We start from the raw sequence: 22565 nt of genomic DNA, 5'->3' as shown, positions 1-22565 counted from the left end.
GAGACTTCCTGTCATGTGTTGTGTACTGGGTTTTTTAAAGCTCCGTAGGAAAAGGATAAAACTTAGTGATCTGATTCACCAAGCTCAGATTAGATATCTAGAGAAACATCTTTAGCTCATGGGGACTGAAGGGAGAACTTCCATTATTGTCCCTTCAGCACTTTGCAGGAGGCTCTTTCATGCCAGGGCTCTCTCCTCCTTTGACTGCTTTTAAATTCTTCTTACTTCCCAGCTTTCTCTTTTGCTGTTGCTCAGAGCACCTCCTCTCCCTTCACCCAGTTTTAGGAACTCTTGTTGTTGTAGGAACTCTTACCCTTCAGCCCCTGATAGCAGAGTAGTCTCCGAATATTGCTACCATCATGCAATGCATCTTCATGCCTCTTTTTTTTTTTTTCCTCATTTTCTTCCCCTTGATGCTAGTGGCTGTCTTCGAAAGAAGTTACTCACATATTGTTGGCTGTAACCTATCCCATGTGCTCTGAAGTCCTTTAAATAAATCTGTCAAGCATTTATGGAATGTAAATGTTGAATAACGTTTTCATACAAACTGTTCCAAAACAACTCCTCTGCAGAAGAGTCTGCAGTCTGTGAATTTCTGCTGTCTTTGGAAATAATTCTTCATGTACGGAGACTGGAGGTGTCTCTGCAGCCTGTGGGAGAATCCTGATGGCTCTCCACGTGAGGGAAGGACAGCGTTTTCTCGACTGACGTAATGCTGCTTAGCATGGCATGCATTGAACAGATATCTAATTATGTGGCAGAATTATCTTGCATGATGATGTAGGTCTGATAGGAATATAATTATGGCCTCTACTCGTGTAGAGAAATTGCTTTCTGTACCGCTGTGTGTGGCATCCACATTAGCGTGAGAAGTACATATGTTGCTTCTTGCACGTCAAGAATATGATGTCCTAAACCACCAAGAAGAAAAAGTATGTTCGTATCTGAATATTTGATGAACAGTTGCATCATGTTAGTGTTACTGTTTCTGATTTAATCCCTTTGTCCTGCGATTCAGGAGGCTTTTTTGAAAGAGTGGGTCTTTATTCTGTCCCTTGATATACAGCATTTCTTGACTACTACGGATGTTCTATTCAAGGCAGCCATTTCTAGTGAAGTTTCTCATAGACTTTATCTTACATAAATGGTAATATTTAGAAATTGCTTTGGATCAAAATGTGTACTTAGTGAAATATCTTACAGGTGCTTTCTTATAAAATACTCACCAGTAGGTTTGTATGAACTGATAGTTGAACAATGTACAGTGAGAATTGGGGCAGAAGGAACTAGGAGGAAGAAGGATGTGAGATGAAAAGAGCAAGAGATGCCAAAGTAGTTTGGCAGCAGTCTCTTAAAATAATTGCCTTTTTCTGGCACTTCACAGAGGTGGTGTTCTTTGTACTTGTGTTGAGGTTAGCTTTCAGTATTTCTGGGTTGCATGGGATGTGGGTAAAAAGAAGGAACCGAGATGTTCCAGGTAATATGTTGAAGGTTTCTCATGCAGTTTCCTCTCTTCTTCCACCTTTCCCACAGGGAACAGTAACTGAAGAGAAATCAAAGGCTACCCACCATGTTTATCCAAGTCCTACCTCAATGGATGATGGTAAAGTTGCTTTCCAATTTTTAAGTGGAAATAGTCTTGTAACTAAATTCCATTAGCACTTAGGGGAGCTTTCGCACAGCCTGCTCCTGGGAGCCACTGGGAAAGTACTGCTAGGATTAACAACCCCAAATAAAATCCTTGGGTGTCCCGCTTCTATCTGTTGGGTATAGCAACCATTTTTGATGCAACACTTTCGGATTAAGGTGTGTATTGCTGACTACTCTTCAGTGATTGCATTGGAGATTGAGATATTATTTATTGCTGAATGCAGATAGATGTTTTGTTTGTCCTAAATATCTTGCAGGCTAAAGGCGAGCAAAGCTAAGGGTCTGGAAGAACTTAAAGAAATTAACTTAGATTTAAAATTAAAAGGAAAGACAGTGAAAGTAGAGACCTTAAAGGCAAAGTTTTCATTAATATTTTTTCTTCTGTGGTATCCCCCAGTGCGTAAGTATGGGTCACAATGTTGTGTGAAACATTATTAGGAATCAACTAGATGTGTGAAAGGTAGGTAGATGCTAAAGTAAATGAGAATCGAAAAACTGTCTGCCACGTTCTCGTCTTTCTGGGTGACACGTTGGGAATGCTGATACGCGTCATGGCGTGGGGTTTGGCAAGGTGGATACCGTAACAGTAGACTGATAAATGGAGTTTGTTGGCTTTATTATAATATGTACTCTATATGAAGCACATAGGTTCCACAAAAGTTTAACAGTTGCATCCTTCAGCAAATAAAAAATTGCTGTCAATTATTTTCATCTTAAATACATTTAATTGTCTAGTGGGTCATTGTTGTAGAGTCTGAGCTTCGCTGACAGCTTTTTGGGATATGCCCTGGCATCTGCTGGCCACTAGATGGAAATGTTCGCTTTCTGTATAGAAACGATCATGGCTCAGTTGTCCTCTGGTGCTTCTCTGTGTTCTGTACTGGTAATAGCATGCCTGGCCACAGGTTTGTATTTATTTTTCACCCCTTCAGGTTCTCGGAAAAGGGTTGAGCATAGCGAGTTCCATCTGTCCTGTAGTCGGTGAACGTGCATATGTGCTGGGCAGAGCGCTCTCAGCCCCTGAGTGTACTAAGATGAGAAAACAGCCATGAATTCAAGCAGTGTAACTTCATACAGGTTCAAATCCTCAGGGCTTCTCTTTTAATCCTGCTCTGGGACATATTTTTGCTATTTGGGTTGCAGGGGGTAGATTATTACATTGGGTCAGATGTGCGGTTTAAAAGGGAAAAAAAACCCAAACAACCGTTTAAAACACCAATCAGACCGAGCGTATGCCTTACTGCAAATCCAGCCAAGTATTGGTGTTGCGCAGTAAGCATTAAGTCTGTATTAACTTGAAGCTCTTATTAGCACTGCTGTGAAAGAAGAAAGTTGAAATCCAAGTTTTGTTAGACTCTTGGAAGTGTTTTATTAAAATGTTTCACTGGCACTCTCTGCCCTGACGTTCTTCCTTCAGAATTTTATTCCTTCAAGTCTCTATTATTTTTTCTTAAATACCTGTTGAGAGTAGAATTTAGCACTGGGAAAGAGGGTCTTTTGAAATAAAACTAAATCAATAGAAGGAGTTAATGAGGGGATTCAGATGTCTAAGGAGGACACAAAAAGACAGAGGGGAAAGAATTACCACCTGACAAGAAAGCATTTTGGCAGAAATTTAGTCTTTTTTGGTGTTACAGAGATTTAAAAAAAACCTGTCAGATTGGAGCCTGTCTCTCTCTCCATGTTACTTCTACTGTCTTGTCTTTACAAATCCCTTTGGAGGATTTGCTCTGTCCCACTCTGAGCTCCAGGCCCGAGGAGTTTGGGGACAGGACAGGACGAGATGGGCTGGCAGAGGATGGTGCTTCCGCCTGTCAGCCAGAAATGCCTCTTGCTTCTGTTGAGAAACAGATGGACTGTTTCAAGCCTCACTGGATCTTAATCTGGTGTGTGCTAGGGTATGAATGCATGCGGCCAGGAAGGGAAACGCAATAATTCTCAGCATTAAAATCACTTTACTGATGTAGGGTCTGTGTCGTGTGCAGGCAGAGCGCACGCGTGTTCCGACGTGGCACGGGTAATGCAGGCAAGTGTATTACTGTGGCAGGCCAGGCCACTGTGATTTCACTGCAGTAGACTTTTATCAGAGATGATTGCAATAACTTTACTGTGACTATGGAAAGGCAGAATTGTGTTTAACGTGCTTTTCAATCAGATTCTGACACTAGATCTCTTTCCCCTTTGCAGACGAATGGTTGAGACCTGTGATGAAAAAAGACAAGCAGGTGCTGGTACACTGGGGCTTTTTTCCAGACAGGTAAAGAAACGTGGGGGAAGAAAGCATACCCCAAATCTTCTTTACGTTTGTTGAAGGAAAAGTGTTGATTAAAACTTGCAAGTAGGAAAATCCCCATCCTTAAACAAGCTGCTCCTGTAGCTCACTGAGTCTTGTCTCTGCTGAGAGCAGTGCTGCGTGGCCGTCAGCAAAGAGCCTGCATGGGGGATGTCCCAGCCCTGTGCGCTCCAGCTGCGCTCTGCTCTTGTTCTGTAGAACGTGACGGGCCCAGACCTACCTCACGCCAGCTGTTCTAAAAATGTAACCCAAATACACGCTACTGCATTGCTGTTGTTCCGATATTCAGTGATCTTACATCGTTGTTTATATTACAAAACAAGCAGTAGTTCCCTTATGGAGTATAACCACTCATAATTCAGCGTTCCTACTGTTGGGTTTTTTTCCTTGCTGTCAGAGACTTGAAAGGACTTAATGAGTGGTTTAAAACTGACATTTGCATACCCACTTGAGATACTGGCAGGTGAGTGAGCTTAGAGAAGGAGTTTACTTTTCTGCCGAGCCACATGTAAGGCTGCAAGTTGAGCCAGACTTCCAAAGGGTGAAGTGAGCCTTTCCTTCAACTTATAAGACTTCAAAGCAAAGAGGGAGAACTTGTAATCGCCTGGTTGAACCTTCTTCAACAAAGAAGAAAGGTTGCCTTCGGTCAAGTGAAGTGATGGTTGCAAGCGTATCTTTGAGAAAGCTGCCTTGTGTTCTTTGGGGATGTTAAAAGACAGCGTATGTACTGTTAATAACTTAAATGTATTTGTAATAATGGGTTTCTGAGTCCAGGTTATGGAAAACTCAAAAGATTGGTAACCCAGTGTTAATTTCTGTTTAAATAACTTTTTCAGGGTACTAAAATCTCCTGTGCATGCACAGAATTCTTGGGAACCGTGTGTGTGTCAGCAGAAGAGGGCAAACAACAATCATACTTAAGTTTCTCTCTTCATACCAATGGAGAACCTTTAAATATTGTTAATTTATATTGTATCAGTAGTCAAGTTTGTGTATTGACTCTGTGTGTGTATATATATTTATAAATAATATGCATAAATATATAAATATTATATATAGATCGTATATAAATAAATGTAAGCTAAATGAGTGCTATATACACATCTTTTCTTACCTATGACTTATTCCAGTTGCTCAGTACATGTCTGGTGTTGATTACAAAGTATTTTGGGTTTTGCTGTTGCTGAGTGCAGTTTCTTAGTATTTATAAGTAGACTCTTGAGGGAATAGCATGTGCAAAAGTGACTGTAAATAATACAGGGATTCGCTAGGAGTAGGGATTGGAGGAGAGGGTGCGTGCTCCTTTCCTCTAGGAACCCAGTGTCTCTTGCTTTAAACTCTTAAGAACAGAAACAAGTTAATGATCTTAATGCCAGAGTTTGAACAGGTGACTCAGAAACTGCGTTTATATCCCTAATCTAGAGTAGATCTGCAGTTTTGAGCTGGCTTCGCCGAGATGGCTTTTAAATTCCGAAAGTGAAAAATATGCGTTGAGAAGCCTTGGACCCCTACCTCTTCTGCGTGCACTATTCCTGTAGCAGAAATCAGTGATTAGTCCTTTAACTTTGCATTGAGTGGAAAGGACTTTGCTCTTCTATCCCAGCAATGTGATTTGCACATGTCAAAACTGCTGAATAAATATTCCTGCTGCTTGCTGCTTTCTGGTTGACCAGCCCAGGGGACCAATTTTGTTTTCTCTTGACTCCTCTCATTAGCTATGACACTTGGGTTCATGCCAATGAAATTGATGCTGAAATTGAGGATCCTCCAATTCCTGAAAAGCCGTGGAAGGTAAGCCTCTCTCCAACAGTTTCCCAAAGTTACTCTATCGGTACAGCTCTTGCTCAGGTGCTGTTAGATAGATGTTTGAACGTGCTGCTGCATAGCAGTGGCTCTATTTCCATATATACAGAAAAGCAGAGTGGTATTTCTAGAGCCGTCACAAAAATGTCCAAAACGTCTCCAAAATGCTGTTGAAAAAATACTTTATTTTGTGAGTGAAGAGGACAGACTTATGGATCCCTGATAGTGCCAAAATTACCACGTTTATTCTGGCCTGACCTGAGGGGTTTTGTGTTAAGGGTATGTCCTTCCTGTACTGCTGAAGGGCAGCCGTCTCTGGGGTGACGACTCATTAGAAGGCATAATGGCATTGTGCGGCGTTTAAGGAGAGGAAGTGGGGAAAATACTTGGGTTTTGGGGTTCTTTTTTAATAATATTGTTAGAGAAAAGAACTATCAGGTTAGAAATGTGAGGTTATTGCACGCATGTATTACAGGGCTTAAAATGTATTTTGTGTGCAGAATTAGGGGTTGGATCATATGGAAATTAAGAAGCTTCTTTAAGAGAACAGATCGGAATTTTTGAAGTCTGTGGTATAATTGAAATCTTGCTCTTCTCTTTGAATTACTGTAATGGCAGCTTTATTTCCAGCAGATCCAGCTATTGGGATCAAAACAGAGCTGCGGTTTGGCTGACAGATTGTGTGTGGCCATGGGCTCCCCCGTCCCCTGGTTTCATGCTGCTGTGGAAACTCTTGAGTTTGTCTTAGCTCAGCACCACCGCAGATACCAGCTTCTGTATGCTTAGTACAGGGCACGGTTCAAGTTTCTTGATTTTTACTAAATTTGCTAAAAGCCTTGGCATCGCTAAAGAGCTGCAGTGTACGAATGTGGCTGTCCCTAGAGTTAGAGCTACGTGGCTGAGGAAATCGGTAGCTGTTTAAAGAGACTCTGAGGGTCATATCTCACCCTTCTGCATGGAAGGGTTCCCTTTAACGGGAACTCGGCTCTTAACTGATGTCGTAATGATGCAAAAAGCCAGGCTTCTCAATGTGTTGAACATCACATGAGCATTCAAACCAACATCAGCAGCCTTATTCAGGTTTTCTACCTAATTAGTTTTCTTTCTACAGAGATGATTTGTCTCTGATTTAACTCATTGCAAGGGCACAATACAGAGCAGTTATAATCAGACAGTAGTAAATACTGCTTTATTGGCCATTTATTGGACTTACTCCTTTGTACATAACACGCAATGATGTTGTTCTCTGTGTATGCTGTTGATCTGAACAGCAGAGTTAGAGCAGCTCAGGTCAGAAAATAACTTGATGTCTGTTCAAACACTACTTATTTGGTCCAAGCAGTTACCTGTAAATAACTGGAATACATAGACTTTTTTGTATAAATCATACCAAAGCTAAAGAATTTATTTTCATTATTCAGCCACGTAAACTAGAAGTTTATTTGAAGATGGATATTTTAAATAATCAATCTTTTCTTTCCAAGATATGGCCAGCTCTTCCTATTTTTTGTCGTCTTTGTGACACAATATATCTGCTAAGGTGATCTGTCTTCTACATAGATGATTTTGATGGTGATTTTCAGCAGCCAAAGCATGCTCTTAATACAGAGCCGTTGTCCCAGAGAATTGACCTCATGCTTCAGAAGGCTTAAAGATGACTGGGGAGCAGACGTGGCGTTCAGTAGACTTACGGGCATGTTCATCCCTTGTTATGTTGCCTCATGAAGCTGTCATCTATTATGTGTAAAGCCATTACGAGATACTGGGAAGTGCAGACCTCGATAACAAAGCTGCAAGTGTTTCCTTCATGCAATTAGGTCTATCACGGAGTTTTTGTTTGAAAAACCATCAGCGTGGTGATATGTCGTTCTGTTCTTTAGGTTCACGCCAAGTGGATTTTGGACACAGATATATTCAATGAATGGATGAATGAAGAGGATTATGAGGTAGATGAGAACAGGAAATCAGTGAGTTTTCGACAGAGAATCTCTATGAAAAACGAAGAGGTAGGTGATTCTCTGATTAGTGAGTGGCCTAATACACTAATACGCTTCATCTCTGTGTAAGTCAAATTTTTTGGCACTCAAAGTTGCTAAAATTAAGCCAGTTAAACAGTTTGAGGTGCCTCTGATAATGCAGTCTAGTTAAACGTTTTCCTGATGTACGTCCTTTACCCAGAAGTGTAAGTGTGCCCTTTGATTTTTAGTTCTTCCCCCCTCCCTGAGAATGGTAAGGGAGGAACCCACTCTGCTTTCTCATAGCTGAAGCCATGGGTTTGTTAAACAGCGTCGGTTAATATTTGATTTCTGAATTCTCTGTACCAAAATACTTGTTAACTAATATTTGTATGCCTCCCAATGCAGGAAGTTAATTAGGACTCTGAAAACATGTTGCTTTAACCTTGAGGCCAGGCTGCTCACTGGGAAGCCTCTCCTGGTGTTAAGGGTATATTGAACAAGTCACATGCTGGCGTTTGAATCTCGCTTTGTTTTAAAAGCGCAGTTCTCAAGAACATAGCCATTGCAGTGTCCGGGGGGCGGCTGCAGAAAATGTACGGGTTTTCATGTTGACAAATGGAAATATTCTGGAGCTGAATGTGGTGCGTGTTGTGATCTTATTGCTTTTAGCTTCTCTCTTGTAGGATGCATTAAAGAAGAGCATAGCCTACAGCGTTTCAATAACTGTAGTATTTGGGATGAGCTAACTCCTTCACTTCTCCAACAGCCTGTACGTAGTCCAGAGAGGAGAGACAGGAAAGCAGCAGCAAGTACAAGGAAGAGAAAGCATTCTCCTTCTCCACCCCCCACTCCTGTGGAGTCAAGAAAAAAGACAGGGAAGAAAGGGTGAGTGTCTAAGTCTTGGAGTTTGAGGCTCATTTTCTTTACAAAATACTTGTGGGGTGATCTCTGTCATCTCTTGCTTGTCTCACCTTGGATTGCAATAGAATAATTATTTCTACAGTAGACTTGTGTGATTTTTTTTTTTTGCTTGTGCAGTGTATGTAATTTCTTTACTCCTCTGTAGAAATGTGTTGCCTGCAGGTGGAGCAGAGTCTAGTGCAAGTTGTCGTGTCATCCGTCAGTGACGGGGTTCACTGCGTCAAGAGTAGAATTTACCAAATGAAAAGTTACTCAGCTGCTTCTAAAATAACTCAAACTAGTTCTGTTAGTGCAATCATGTAGTACATGTATGCTTTTTGAAGTATAGCCCCATAAATTACTGCATTTGATTGAGGAGGTTTTTATCTACATAGCCAGGTATTTTAAGGTCCACTTCTCGAATGCAACTTTAACTGAGTAGCATTTGTGATTACAGGTGGCCTACAGATTGGGGGTTTTTCAGTGGCAGTTTGAGCTCTAAAAAAACAAAAGGCTGGTATTCTATCCAAATAAAAGCTTATTTGTGGGAGTTCACGTGTGGGTATAGAGGGGAGCACTTTTGAACTACAAATTCGGGTCTTGTTTAATAGACCTGTTGGGCTCTGCTAAGACAAGACTGGAAATTTGTCTGAGGTGAGAAAGAATTAGTTCATAATCTGAATTAATTTTGTCCCAAATGTAAAGTCTGAGTTAGATTCTGTCAGGAGAGGCATGGGTGATGCTGCCTTTGTTCCCGAAATGGCTTCCCCGGTACGCAGAATCGCTCGTAGAAGCCAGCCTTTTTTTGTTAAATAAGGCAGCATGGCTTGAAAAGGTCTGTTGCCTCTTCTGTCCTGCGCGGCAGATGCCATTATTGCAACTCTTGAAAGGACAAACGTAAGTGAATCACTGCTCCCTCCAATCTCACTAGTGTGCAAGTGCTGCTGGCATGCTGGAGACAGTTTTGGGTTGGAATCGAGATTTATATACAGTGGTGGTCTCCAGTCTGGAAACAGTGGAAAACAGCATTTTATTTTATTTAATTTTTTTTAACTTACTTTGTTTTAGTAATATACAGAGGATATTTTTCATTAACTCCGCCAGCACCACTTCCTACAGCATTCATGTTTTCAAGTGTTTTAACCCAGTCCTTTAGTCCTGGTATCTGAAGAATAATGTCAAGATGAGAACATCTGACAGTTGCAGCTAGCAGAGAATTTGTGTTTGATCTCTTTTAGACAAGCAGCCTTGTATGGGAAAAGGAGAGGGCAGAAAGAAGAAGATGAGCAAGAAGATCTTACAAAGGACATGGAGGATCCCACGCCAGTACCTAATATAGAAGAAGTGGTACTTCCCAAAAATGGTAAAATATGCATAACTGGGTTGTTTGGATGTTAAAACAATTGCTTAAACTGCACTGAAAAAAAATACACATGTATTTTGTCAGATCTTTGAAATACTTTGCAGCCATGGGGCCAGGTGATCTGTGCCCATCCAATTTTCTCTAGCCAGGGACTTGAACGTGACAGCTGAGAAGGGCAGCAGATTCACCTTGTTTTGGCTTTTTGAAATAACATGTACGAAAATCCACGTAAACGTTTAATTTCCCCTATTTTAGGACTGCACTCACCCATTACACAGTTCATGTTTTGGGGTATGGAGTTTTCTGGAGGTAAAGAATTGTATGCCAAGTACCCAAGATAAGCGCCTCAAATGAGTGGAAACTCTAAGAACATCCCAAACGCATTCAGTGCTTAATCATTTCCAAAAAAGTGTTGATCTATGCAATACCTGTTAAGTAAAGTCAGACAATAATTCCTTCTATTAAGTCCTTGACACCAAGCCTTTTTGGGTGTCACCCCATTTGGTTTTTACCTGGTTTGAACTTGCGTGTAAGAATTGTTGCATGTTGTACAGGTGGAGAAAGTACAGTACTTAGTCCACTAACCGCATGAATAGAAGCTGCTTTGTGTTCAGATGGGAAATTACAGAGAAATCAAACAAACGGGCTGTTGTACTTAAACTGCACAGATGAACTCTTTTGAACTGCAAAGACATCACCAACAAAACTGTTGATAAGATAGTAAAAGCATGCTAGACTTTGTCTTGTCTAAGAGTTACTCATCAGAGTTTCAATCTTGCTTTTGTAGTGAACCCAAAGAAAGACAGCGAAAACACGCCTGTGAAAGGAGGAACAGTAGCAGACCTCGGTAAAACAAACACACTGCACCCTTCAGCACCCCCTCCCCTCAGGTTTATAGTAAAGTCTTGCTTGCAGGCCAACAGAATAAATATTTTTAAATCTGTCAATTTTAAAAGGCGTCTCTACTATTTTATTGTATTAATTCAGGTTTCATGTGTGTTCGAGTTGAAACATTGACTCTTTCATTTGCCAAGGCTGTTCCCTTATAGGCACTTTATTTTTAATGACATACAAGCTTTTTTCTGGTAGAATTTTTCTTTTCTTGCTGGGAATCAAGGTGAATCACCGGTTCCCTGAGCTTTGCTAAGCCTTTGACATGAGAAATACAAAATAGTGTCCCGTGTCCTATTATCCGAGGCTACATCTAGGGCACTGCGAAAGGCGGTAATTAGGTATGGATTCCTGAGTGTGGAAAAATTCTAATTATCCTTCCTCTGTATTCTTATCTGTTCCCTTGGCTGGGATAGTTGAGTGCCTGCATAAGGATGAGATGGCCTTAATGATGTGTGGTCCACTTTGCGTTCCTCCTCACTTCCCTTCTAAAACAAATCAAATACTCTTCCCAATTAAGCAATTGCGTTGCTCAAAAGGCTTATGAGCAATTGGACGCTTTTTATTAGTGTAATTCTCGATGCTTTTACCTTTCAGATGAGCAGGATGAGGAGACAGTGGCAACTGGAGGAAAGGTAACAGCAGCCATTTCTTTAGGTTTGGTAGAAACTGAGATCGTGGAATCACAGAAGGGTTTGGGTGGGAAGGGACCTTTCAAGGTCATCTAGTCCAACCCCCCCCACGGGCAGGGACATCTTCAAGTAGATCAGGTTGCTCAGAGCCCTGTCCAACCTGACCTTGAATGTTTCCAGGGATGGGGCATCTGCCACCTCTCTGAACAACCTGTGCCAGTGCCTCACCACCCTCAGCATAAAGAATTTCTTCCTTAGATCTGGTCTGCATCTCCCCTCTTTTAGTTTAAAGCCATTACCCCTTCTCCTATCAAGATCTTCATCTCCTCTTTGGTAACTTAGCCTGTAATGTTTTTCAGGTGATATATGATTAAATTCATTACTGGTAGGAATGTTGGCTTGCTATTATAAAAATTCTACAAATGCTCTGAGATTATTTTGTATTTTTCAATCTATTATATCAAAAATGAGAATGAGGAGACAGATGCAAGGTATTTCCAAAGAAGCATTTTTGAGGTGCAAGACTTTTCAAAGGTTATGCTTTTTCTTTAGGTTTCAGAACTAAGTCTAAACCCTGGATAGGCTTCCTGATCATTTTAATAGAGTTGCTGGTTTCTGTATTGAATTGCAGTGTTGGCATGCCGGGCACTATCTGTAACCAGTGTATGACGGCTGCCTGATCACGCAGGTCAGAAGAGATCACGTCTGTGTTAGACTCACACAGCTGCAGGCCTGCACAGGCACAGACGTTTGGATGTGTCCTTACTTATACACATAATCAAGAAAATCGGACTTTCCGTACTGACGTATTTCTAGTTCTCCCGTATTTCAGTTCATACGTCCCACCTGTGTATGTTTTCAGAAATGCTCAAAAATCCTTTCCCCATGTTTTAAAATGGGGAAAGATAACAACTCTAGGTCTGCAAACCGCTGGCTAGCTCGTAAGCGACCTTTCTGGTAGGAGTTAGGCGCAGGTATCGCACTGAGGAGCAGTGGGTCAAGCATCTAGGTACAGCCATGTGAACAGAGATCACCAAAACGCGGTTCTTAGGCAAGCACTGTTTTCCAAGTTAGGGAAACCAACTTGGAACATGACAGTGGACTTTTTTTTCCAGTATGGGAAATACTTTTTTTTTTTTTCTCTCCTCTCTGGTGTAACTTCTCCATCCCTGGCACTGCAGGACTTAGGCAGCAACCTTAGTATTTGCTCCCTGTTAGATTGGCAGAGGTTTGCTTTTTATCTCCTATGCTTAATGGTGTTTTGGGGAGCCTGTGGTCTGTTTCTCTGTTTAGTGAATGCATTTTGAGAGGAGAGGGGTGTTGGAAGTAGGGGGGATGATGAGAGGAAGGACTTCTTTTCTGCATAGTTAGTGTCAGATCACTAAATATATTTAGAATGATACCTTGTTGTCTTGGGGGGAATTTAGTCCCCAGAAAGATACATCATCAATACCAATGGCTCTTTAAGGTCTTGCTTTAGAGCACTGGTTATTTTTAAGTCTGTTCTCTTTTTGTGAAAGCTGTCTGGATTAGTAATTCAGGGAAAGAAAAACATTTAACGTTGAGTTGCCTGCCAGCTTTTCAAATGGCACCTGAGGTTTTCTGGTAGAGTTCATATCACGTCCTGACCCTCCTTCTCTGCTACCTCCGTACCCTTCTCTGTATCATTTTGGATCAGAAGTGAACGTGTGCTGGAGCTCAGAGCAGCTGGAGTTCACGGGAGGCTTCTGTTGTGAAGCAGCAGAAAGTGACCAAAGGCTTCTCCTCTGCTTTTGGGAATCTTATAAAATCTTGGTGACGGATGTCCTCACACCTCTACGTGAGCAAACTCATGGGTCTGGTCATGCCCTGAGTGGATGCAAACGCAGGGACACGCAGAGTTACAAGTTGCACTCAGTGTCTTTCTTTCACAAGAGAGAAAACCCCAAAACCAGCTTTAAAATTGATCAAAGTGAGTTTATCCAAGCAAAAATCCAGCGTAACGAGACACAGTTTGGCAGACACGAAACTATTACTGCTGACAAGTGTCTCCCAGTGAAACTAGAAGTAATGAATCTGATTTCCTTCAGTGCTCTTCTGAGGAACGAGAAGGTTAATGGGGGAAGAGTGGCAAAATATACGACCCGTCTTAGACGATACTGAGAGCTGGTGCGGTGTCAGTAACTGGAGATGGCAGCAAGAGCTCGGCTGACAGCTCACAAAGTGCTCTAGATTTGTGCTGTATTCATCACACGTGGCTGCAGTATACTGCGGAATTGAAGTGCAGTGTTTTCTCCCATAGTTAGAGCATGCTTAATTTTACAAACAGGATGCAAAGCATGATCTAACTGTACTGCAAGTACGTACTTGAGATTTGAGAGCTGACTCGGTGAAAACTTCTTACTGGCCTTATGCGTGCTTTAATATTTTCATGAACACAGATTGCACTCTCTCTGGTCCCTGAGATTTTCCCTGTTGAGCAGAGATTGCGTCAGGAAAAGTTTATTCTGTACAGGATTGGAAAGCACTTGGTTTGGGCTAACTTTGGGCTGGCTGAGAGTTGTTAGGTATGTCTCTTGTAACCTACTAACCGTTGTATTCCCTCCATGATACAGGAAGATGAAGATCCTAACAAAGGTGATCAAAGTCGGTCGATTGATCCAGGTGAAGATAATGTCACGGAACAAACCAACCACATCATTATTCCGAGCTATGCATCTTGGTTTGACTACAACTGGTAAGAAAATAATTGGGACTGGGAGAAGCCTTAGAGTTTTGGTGGTTATTTCTCAAATCAGGCTGAGAGCGGAAAGAAATGACTCCTGTTTAGGTCTAGTTCCCATGTGTGGGTACATCTTTTCCATTTATAAATCTTTCTGAGCTGACTTCTGGCGATTTTCAGGGATTGGGAATGGGGAAGAGAGAGAATTTCAAACAGCATAGATCTCCAGTTGACCTTCTCAGCATTTTTTGCTTTACATTGATTTCCCCCACACACCATGGGAAAATAAGTCCTTTCTCTTCCCTACTTCTTTAGTCCTTGTATGATCTTTCTATGTTTGTATCTACTTCTGAAACCTGGTGGCTTTTTATTTTGCTTCAGATCTTGACTTTGAGGATAAGTCACTGATTATACAGGGATATATATTATTTGTTTCATTTGGGAATCCTCCATGGAGACAGAGGTTTGTGGTGTGCTGTGACCAAGTAACTCTCTATAGTAGCCCTAATGTTCTCTGTATACTCAAACTTTTGTAGTGTGGGAACAGAAGCAAGTGATTGGGAATGAAAATTCCTCCAAGTTAGACTCTGATGTAGTATTTTTTTAGTATTATTTTTTAAATACTGCTTTGGAAAGAGAATAAGGAATAGTCAGTTGCCTGGATTGGCTGTCATTTGAGCATGCATTTTTGTCTTGGCTCTAGGAGTTGAGACGTTGTTTAGGCTGGAATCTAAAAAGATGTGCTATGACGCTGGAGCATTAGGATTCATGGTCAACTTTCACAAGTGGATAACTTTTGTTAGTAGTGAATTAAGGTGAGATCTGTAAGGATTGGTTTGTTTTCCAGCTCTGGCAAACTTTGTCAGTCAACCTTGAGTCAGTTGCTTGGTCTGTGTCTGCACTCATGGCTTGAGTTGACCTAAATCCTCATAAGTAGAACCATCCCTTTTCTTCGTCCCCTTGCACTCTCATTTTGAGATGATCCTGGAAGCAGAACGCCAAAGATCATGTACTCTGAATGTACACGTGATCCGCTTGCTTTCTGAGGTGAGGCCGTACTGTGTTCAGTTTTGGGCCCCTCGCTCCAAGAAGGACATTGAGGTGCTGGAGCGTGTCCAGAGAAGGGCAACCAAGTGGTGAAGGGTCTGGAGCACAAGTCTGATGAGGAGCGGCTGAGGGAACTGGGGTGGTTTAGCCTGGAGAAGAGGAGGCTGAGGGGAGACCTGATGGCTCTCTACAACTCCCTGAAAGGAGGGTGTAGCCAGGTGGGGGTCAGTCTCTTCTCCCAAGGAAGAAGCGATAGGACGAGAGGAAACGGCCTCAAGTTGTGCCAGGGGAGGTTTAGACTGGAGATCAGGAAACCTTTCTTCCCCCAAAGGGCTGTCAAGCCCTGGGCCAGGCTGCCCAGGGCAGTGGTGGAGTCCCCGTCCCTGGAGGGATTTCAGAGCCATGTAGATGTGGTGCTTGGGGACATGGGTTAGTGGTGGGCTGGGCAGTGCTGGGGTAACGGTTGGACTCCGTGGTCTTAAGGGTCTTTTCCAGCCCAAACGATTCTGGGATTCTATGAAAAGCTCGGGGTGTAGTTCTGTTACACAGCATGAAACACTCTGCTGATGCATTTCATAAAGGGATAAAGAGCTGTGGAGCTGCTGTAGATCAGGAAAGGCAACTTGGCGTAGCTCGAGCTAATCGAGATATACCAAGGCAGGTATACCTGTAGTCTCTGTGCTTCAGTTCCTTGTTGGTAAAGTGAAGGTATAATAATAAATCCCTACTGAGAAAACTGCGACAGTGATGACATTTCGTCATGAGATCACTCTTATGCTATTGTACAAGTGCATTTTGGGAGTGGCTGGCTAATAACGGTTGGTCAAAAACTCTCGATCGGCGCATTCGTAGTAGCAGCAGGAGTTGTAATGGCACTCCCGGGAGGTGAATCTGGCTGTGAAACACAGCTAAAAGACTAATGAAGTATTTCTGAGCAAGACTAATGAAGTATTTCTGAGCTGTCCAGGGTTTCGGCTGGGATAGAGTTCATTGTCCCCAGGAGCTGGGAGGGGACACAGCCAGGACAGGTGACCCAAACTGGCCAAAGGGATATGCCATCCCATATGACGTCATGCTCACTCTATGAGGGGGGAGCTGGCTGGGGAGGGCAGAACGGGCTGTGCATCACCCGCTTTGTCTGTTCTGTTCTCAGTCCTGGTGCGGGCCTTTCCCTCTCCCTTTGCTGTCCCAGTAAACTGTCCTTACCCCGACCCACCAGTTTTACCTTCTTCCTCAGTTCTGCTCCCCATCCTGCTGTGGTGCTCAGCTGCCGGCTGGGGCTGAACCACGACACTGAAGAAAGAGAATAAACTTCATTTTGCGTTGGGTGTTCCTGTTCTGACCTTGTAAAAGGCAACCTTAAATCATCTCTGATGGGAGCAGTGGACGTCCGCAAGGTAGCAGGATGATGTGATTTAGATCCTGGTGCTCCAGAAACAGCACGTTAAGCTGATTTGGATTTGAGGCTGAAATAACAGCACAGCTGTGAGACTGACATTTTTCTGTCTCTGGGCATTTTTTCATTTAGAAATAGTTTTTTGGAATTCTAGAGAACCAGAGAGCATATACAGAGCAGTGCCCCACCTCAGACTGCAGGTGCTGCTGCTCTTGCTGTGCCAGCAAGATGCTTCCTGGGATGTGTGAATATACAACCAAACCACGCTCTGCAGCCCCCCAAATCGGAAATATTTCTTTAATGTGTCCAGTTGCAACTAATTTAAAGCAAGCTGAAGAATAATTCTAATCTGCTTGTCAAAACATTTTATAAACTGCTGTTTTGGAATAGTCCTTGCTAAAATTAATGTTTTACTTAGTAAAAAGATAAAATTTATTTAATGCTCAATTCAGTTTCGTTGTAATCTCTTACGCTTTGAGCAACTTCATTGTGAGAACTAGATAATTTGTTACTAAAACCTGAACAGTTTATTGGTTAATCTTCATCTTCAAGTTGGAGTATTTTCTTATGAATGGCAATTTAAGAGTAAACAGTATCAGCGTAAAAGGACAATTACATGGTATGTTAAAAGCTGAACGGATAGGAGGAAGATTTGTAAAGGATATATCTTTCTGTGTTTCCTTTAAAAGTAACAATTTTTAAAGGACCGTTGTAGTTCTCAAGATTTTAACATGCAGAAAGCGTGTGCCATTCTACAAGCTTCTGTCTTAAGTTACTCTAACAAGCCCTGCGTTGCTGGCACTTTCTATAAATGGAAATTTTTTTAATCTTGAAGCAATTTCCCTACTTAGTAATAGGTGGGTTAAATCTTAGGGCCCTCAGAGTTTCCATATTAAGTCAACTTTTTTTTTTAAAGATTAATCAAGGTACATATACTCTGGCTCTTCATATTATAATTTTTCTTTGCAGTCCAAGTGCTCTTATATCACGCTCTTTGGCATGGGTTACACATGATCTTGTTGATTTGCTGCTGATAGAACTCCAAGGGTGCCATCACCATGCAATTAAAATGTTTCAGGACCAAATTTCTTTCTTTATGTTAAAATAAATCGTATCACTTCTTCCAGTCTTTTATTTAGCAAATATTAGAGTGGGATTTTATCAGTTTCTGCAGTGTTATTTACGTTGTCAGGTTCATAGTACGTGCAGAGTGGAAGATTCTACTAAAAGAACATAAATACTTCACATGGAACAGCTATGGAAGGGGGAAAAAAAATTAATATATCTGTCAAATAACTAAAGTTGAATTTCAATCACAGAACCCCAGCCTGGTTTGGGTTGAAGGGACCTCCCAGCCCACCCAGTGCCACCCCTGCCATGGGCAGGGACACCCTCCACCAGCCCAGCTTGCCCAAAGCCCCATCCAACCTGGCCTTGAACCCTGCCAGGGAGCCAGGGGCAGCCACAGCTTCTCTGGGCACCCTGGGCCAGGGCCTCAGCACCCTCACAGGGAAGGATTTCTGCCTCCCATCCCATCTCCATCTCCCCTCCTGCAGCTTCAGGCCATTCCCCTTGGCCTGGCACTCCCTGCCCTTGGCACCAGCCCCTCTCCAGCTTTCCTGGAGCCCCTGCAGGGACTGGAAGGGGCTCTAAGGTCTCCGCGCAGCCTTCTCTTCTCCAGGCTGAACCAGCCCAACTCTTTCAGCCTGAGGTCTCCAGAGCAGAGGTGCTCCAGCCCTCGCAGCATCTCCATGGCCTCCTCTGGACTCGCCCCAACAGCTCCGTGTCCTTCTTGTGCTGGGGACCCCCGAGCTGGACGCAGCACTGCAGGGGGGTCTCCCCAGAGCGGAGCAGAGGGGCAGAATCCCCTCCCTCGACCTGCTGCTCACGCTGCTGGACACGCAGCCCAGGACACGGGTGGCTTTCTGGGCTGCCAGCGCACGTTGCCGGCTCATGTGGAGCTTCTCGTCCCCCAACACCCCCAAGTCCTTCTCCTCAGGGCTGCTCTCCATCCATTCTCCACCCAGCCTGGAGTTGTGCTTGGGATTGCCCCGACCCACGTGCAGGACCTTGCCCCTGGCCTTGTTGAACTCCATGTGGTTCACACGGTCCCACCTCTCCAGCCTGCCCAGGTCCCTCTGGATGGCATCCCTTCCCTCCAGCGTGTCGACCCACCACACAGCTTTGCGTCATCGGCAAACTTGCTGGGATCTTTATCTTAGTTTATGTACTGCACAGCACCTCGTGTGTTGTTAGTTCTGCTCTACCATACGTAGTCAGTTTTTGCTCTGTGGTTCCTTGGAGTGCAGAAGGGAAGAATTGAATTTTAAGATGATGTTTAGTTGCTCCAAATATCTGTACTTGGGATTTTATTTTCCCAGTTGACCAGGGAAGTAGTAGCGATGTTCTCGAAGCCAGCTGGTCTCCTCCCTGACGTGTGAGCACTAGTAATTACTGTAGATCCAACTTTGGGATTGGACTCAAAGCACGCACTTGCACTCCCATCTTGTAAGTCTGTACCAGGAAAGCTTGGTTTCTTTGAGGGATCGGCACTTGGAGTGTTTGCACCAACTAGGTTGGAGAATGGAAGGATGCTTCTGTTGGAACGCAGAGCTGGTGAAGGTACAGGTGAAAACGTGCTGCTGCTCCCCACTTTTCCAAGTTTGATTAGGGTTGCGTAGTTTTGCTTTGATCAGTGAATGAATTTTTTTATGCTTTTTTAATGCAACTTTGCTTATTTGATGAAAAAAGCCAATTTCAAAGGGTCATGCTAGAATAGTAGGGTTTATTAAAAAAAAAAAACACAAAACAAACCCTTGCTATAAATATTCTCCCTCAAAATATTCATTTGGATGTGTGCAGAGTACTCCAAGATTATTTAGTATTTGGCATCTGAATCGTGTATTTTTGTTACAGTATTCATGTGATCGAACGTCGTGCTCTTCCTGAATTCTTTAATGGAAAAAACAAGTCCAAGACTCCAGAAATGTAAGTAAAACACGTAAATATAGGCGTATCAGAGTGCGGCAAGATAAAGGAGCTTCAGGTTTCGTGAATCCTGTGGTCACTTCAGCTGTGCATGTGTTAAGCAGATACTGTCTCTAGAGATGTGAAAGAAGGAGAAGAGTACCTGTACAACCGCTGCTTACAGTTTGGTAATGTCTGCGTTACTGTTCTAAAGGTACAAGTTTAAATATCAAAGTAACAGTTAATAGTGGTTATCCAGGAAAAAGAAATCTAGTTTCTCCCAAGTAATACTGGAACAAATATTTTGAACATTTTTTGTGTGGTACAAGACACAATCATCTGAAAAATTTCATGATACTGTAAAAACTTAATAATCCTCCGTATTTTTCTCTCTCTTCTCATGCCATGCTATATGTTTGCAACTCAGGAGTTTTGTGTGTAAGTGCTGATCGCTGAGTTTGTTGTAGGGTGCTGTGTCGGACTGTGGAACGGATTTTGCACAGTTCTCTGTGGTGATTTCATGGTTCCCTGAGCAGCTGATGGGTAATTCTGAAAGTGCAGGTCAGGGTTGGAAAACGAATCTTTGCAGGCCTGAGATGTAACTGTATTTTCAAATATTAAGTAGTCCGATCTAAATCGGAGAGTTGGAGTTGTGCATTGCAAGAAGAAAAATATTTTTTTTTCTTCTATAGCTGTTCCAAACCTTCTTGTGACATTGGAATCCTGGACATGCCTGGTAAATCTACGTGGAGTTCTCTCAGTTGAATTCAGATCCAGTTTGTACCTGTCTTATCTTGTGGGATCCGGTACCTACTGGAGAACTTAAGTGTTCTTAATTCAAAATTATACACACCCAGTTGTTCAAACAGCTTAAACAGCTTTCCTGGAGCTTCCCTGAAGCTGTTTGAAATAAATAAATAAAGCTGATTATTGTCTTGAGATAGTGCAGGTTTTTTCATATATCAAATGATTAACTTCTGATCTGACTTAGCAGTGTAACAAGATAAGCTGCTGATTTTGCATCCAATGCTTATCTTGAGAAGCTACTGCAAGGCTTGTTATGTGTGCTAGTAAAAGTGCACCTCCCCTTAGAATTTTCTGTTATAACAGTAAATTTAAGTTATTCAGAACAATCTTGAAAGGTGGTTGATTAAAGGAAGATGGTCAGCATCAGGCTTTTGAACAATGTGCTTGTTTCTATTAAAATTATAATCCTAACCTCCCCCAAAAGGAGAAGACCATTGTGTGCTTGTCAACTTGGACGAGCGAAACTAGGCTAGTCGTGTTCGCTTTATCTCGGTATCAAATCTTGGTCTAGTTCCAAAGCAGCTTTTGGGGATTTTAACCCATTTTTTTAGAATTAACTACTAAATGAAGCATTTGAGGTGTATTCTCAGTATATTGTCTCAACGTCAGCAAAGCCGTCTACTTTTCACACCGACCGCTTCTTCAAACTAACTGTTTTCCTGTTTCTTCTTGGTGCCGAGGATGGTGGTGATACCATCCTGCGTTGCTCATCCGGCAGGTGAACAAGGCGGACTTCAGAGAATGTTCTTGTGCTTCAATCTCCTCTTCTCAGGCACGACTGTTCTTTTGTGAGGCTTCTGATCTAATCTCAAGATAAAAAATAGAAAGTAAGCTTTTTCAGCCTGGAGGAGGATTGGGAGACCTTATAGTAGTTGCCCAGTGCACGAGGAGGTTACTGAGAAGATGGAGCCAGGCTCGTTATTAGGGTGTTGCAGAAGAAAAATTAAGTCAAATTGAAACACAGCAAGTTCTATCTTGATATAAGGGAAATTTTTCACTGGGATGGGGAAGTTGGGAATGTCCGTCCTTGGAGTCTGTCAGGTCTTGCTGGACAAAGCCCTAAGGAACCTGGTGAAAATTCAGTGCTGACCATGGTTTGAGTAGGAGATTGGCTTAGAGACCTGCTGTGGTCCCTGGCACCCTGAATGATTTTCAGTCTGTAGTCTTTACTGGCAACTTCTCTGCATGTCCGAGTTGCAGAGGTAAGCCTAGGTGCATCGGAGCGATTCCAAATTGTGTTTGATCCAAAATGTATTTGACACTAACTCTGCTCCATCAGTTTTACTATTCAGCGTATTTTTGATTTGGGGTTTCTAGGGCTTGGTGTCTCAGACCGCAAACAGATTGAATTGTGAAAGAACGCTTTATCTTTCATATTTGCCATTGATGTGGTCGTCACGTGTAATCCCATGCTTCCTTTTTCAGTTGACATAATAACATCAGGTCTCCTGATACTCGTCCGTGAGCTGCTACTGGTTATTGCCTATGAGTGAAGCAAGCTAGGGACTCCTCCCAATCCTGATGTTATCCTAGAGATGTATTTTTGTTGCCATTTAGGGATTGCAGGAGTAGCATGTGGTCTTGGCTTTGTGTTTTCTTTTTAAATAAAATAGAAGAATCCTTCTGAATGAAAAAGTCTTGCCTCCAGCTTAGTTTTCAGGCCAAACAAAATACCATGTTTTGAAAGCTCACGCAAGTTCATTCTTGTGACAGTAGTGCCTGGGGGTGGTTTCTGTCTTAAAAGGGATTTTAACTAAATACTAGTTGACTTATCTTTCTCGCTGTTGACAAGTTTTAGCTGATGGGTCATGTCATTGTCGAAAACAGGCTCCTTTCAGGCTAAACTTAGGGATGTTTCTGTCTTAGGCTTCTCTCTTACCCGGTTACGTGACCTTAACTAATTTCAGCAGCCAAGACTGCTTTAAAGTACCTGTCCTCAACCAGGTGGTCACCCAGTCTTCTCCAGGAGCATTCAAAAATGTTCCTGATCATTCCTTTATGGAAAAAGCTCCCTCTTTGATTCTTGCCTACCAAACATTCAGTGTGGAGGAGCCCAACACCTAGTTCCGTACTTTTCCCCAGCAAGTTTCCTATATAACTTGGTCAGGATGAAGGCAGGACCATCTGCTTCTCACATGTTTGCAGCAGAGCTGCAGC

General features: G+C 42.6%; 1 protein-coding gene across 6 annotated transcripts in view; it reads left to right on the top strand.

Annotated features, from left to right (window-relative positions):
* SMARCC1 (SWI/SNF related, matrix associated, actin dependent regulator of chromatin subfamily c member 1) overlaps window positions 1-22565 on the top strand; it is a 94322-nt gene that overhangs the window by 20874 nt on the left and 50883 nt on the right. For all 6 annotated transcript variants that reach the window (XM_054818352.1, XM_054818351.1, XM_054818353.1 and 3 more), the window contains 10 exons: window positions 1534-1603; window positions 3838-3907; window positions 5659-5734; window positions 7627-7752; window positions 8471-8589; window positions 9843-9967; window positions 10755-10814; window positions 11456-11493; window positions 14085-14206; window positions 19551-19622. In XM_054818352.1, coding sequence (XP_054674327.1) covers window positions 1534-1603; window positions 3838-3907; window positions 5659-5734; window positions 7627-7752; window positions 8471-8589; window positions 9843-9967; window positions 10755-10814; window positions 11456-11493; window positions 14085-14206; window positions 19551-19622 — 878 coding nt within the window. The remainder of the gene's footprint in view (window positions 1-1533; window positions 1604-3837; window positions 3908-5658; window positions 5735-7626; window positions 7753-8470; window positions 8590-9842; window positions 9968-10754; window positions 10815-11455; window positions 11494-14084; window positions 14207-19550; window positions 19623-22565) is intronic.

The sequence above is a fragment of the Grus americana genome, chromosome 2 (genome assembly GCF_028858705.1).
Source record: "Grus americana isolate bGruAme1 chromosome 2, bGruAme1.mat, whole genome shotgun sequence".
Classification (NCBI taxonomy): Eukaryota; Metazoa; Chordata; class Aves; order Gruiformes; family Gruidae; genus Grus; species Grus americana.
Note: the sequence above shows the minus strand (reverse complement) of the source record. Positions and strands in the feature narration are given on the sequence as shown.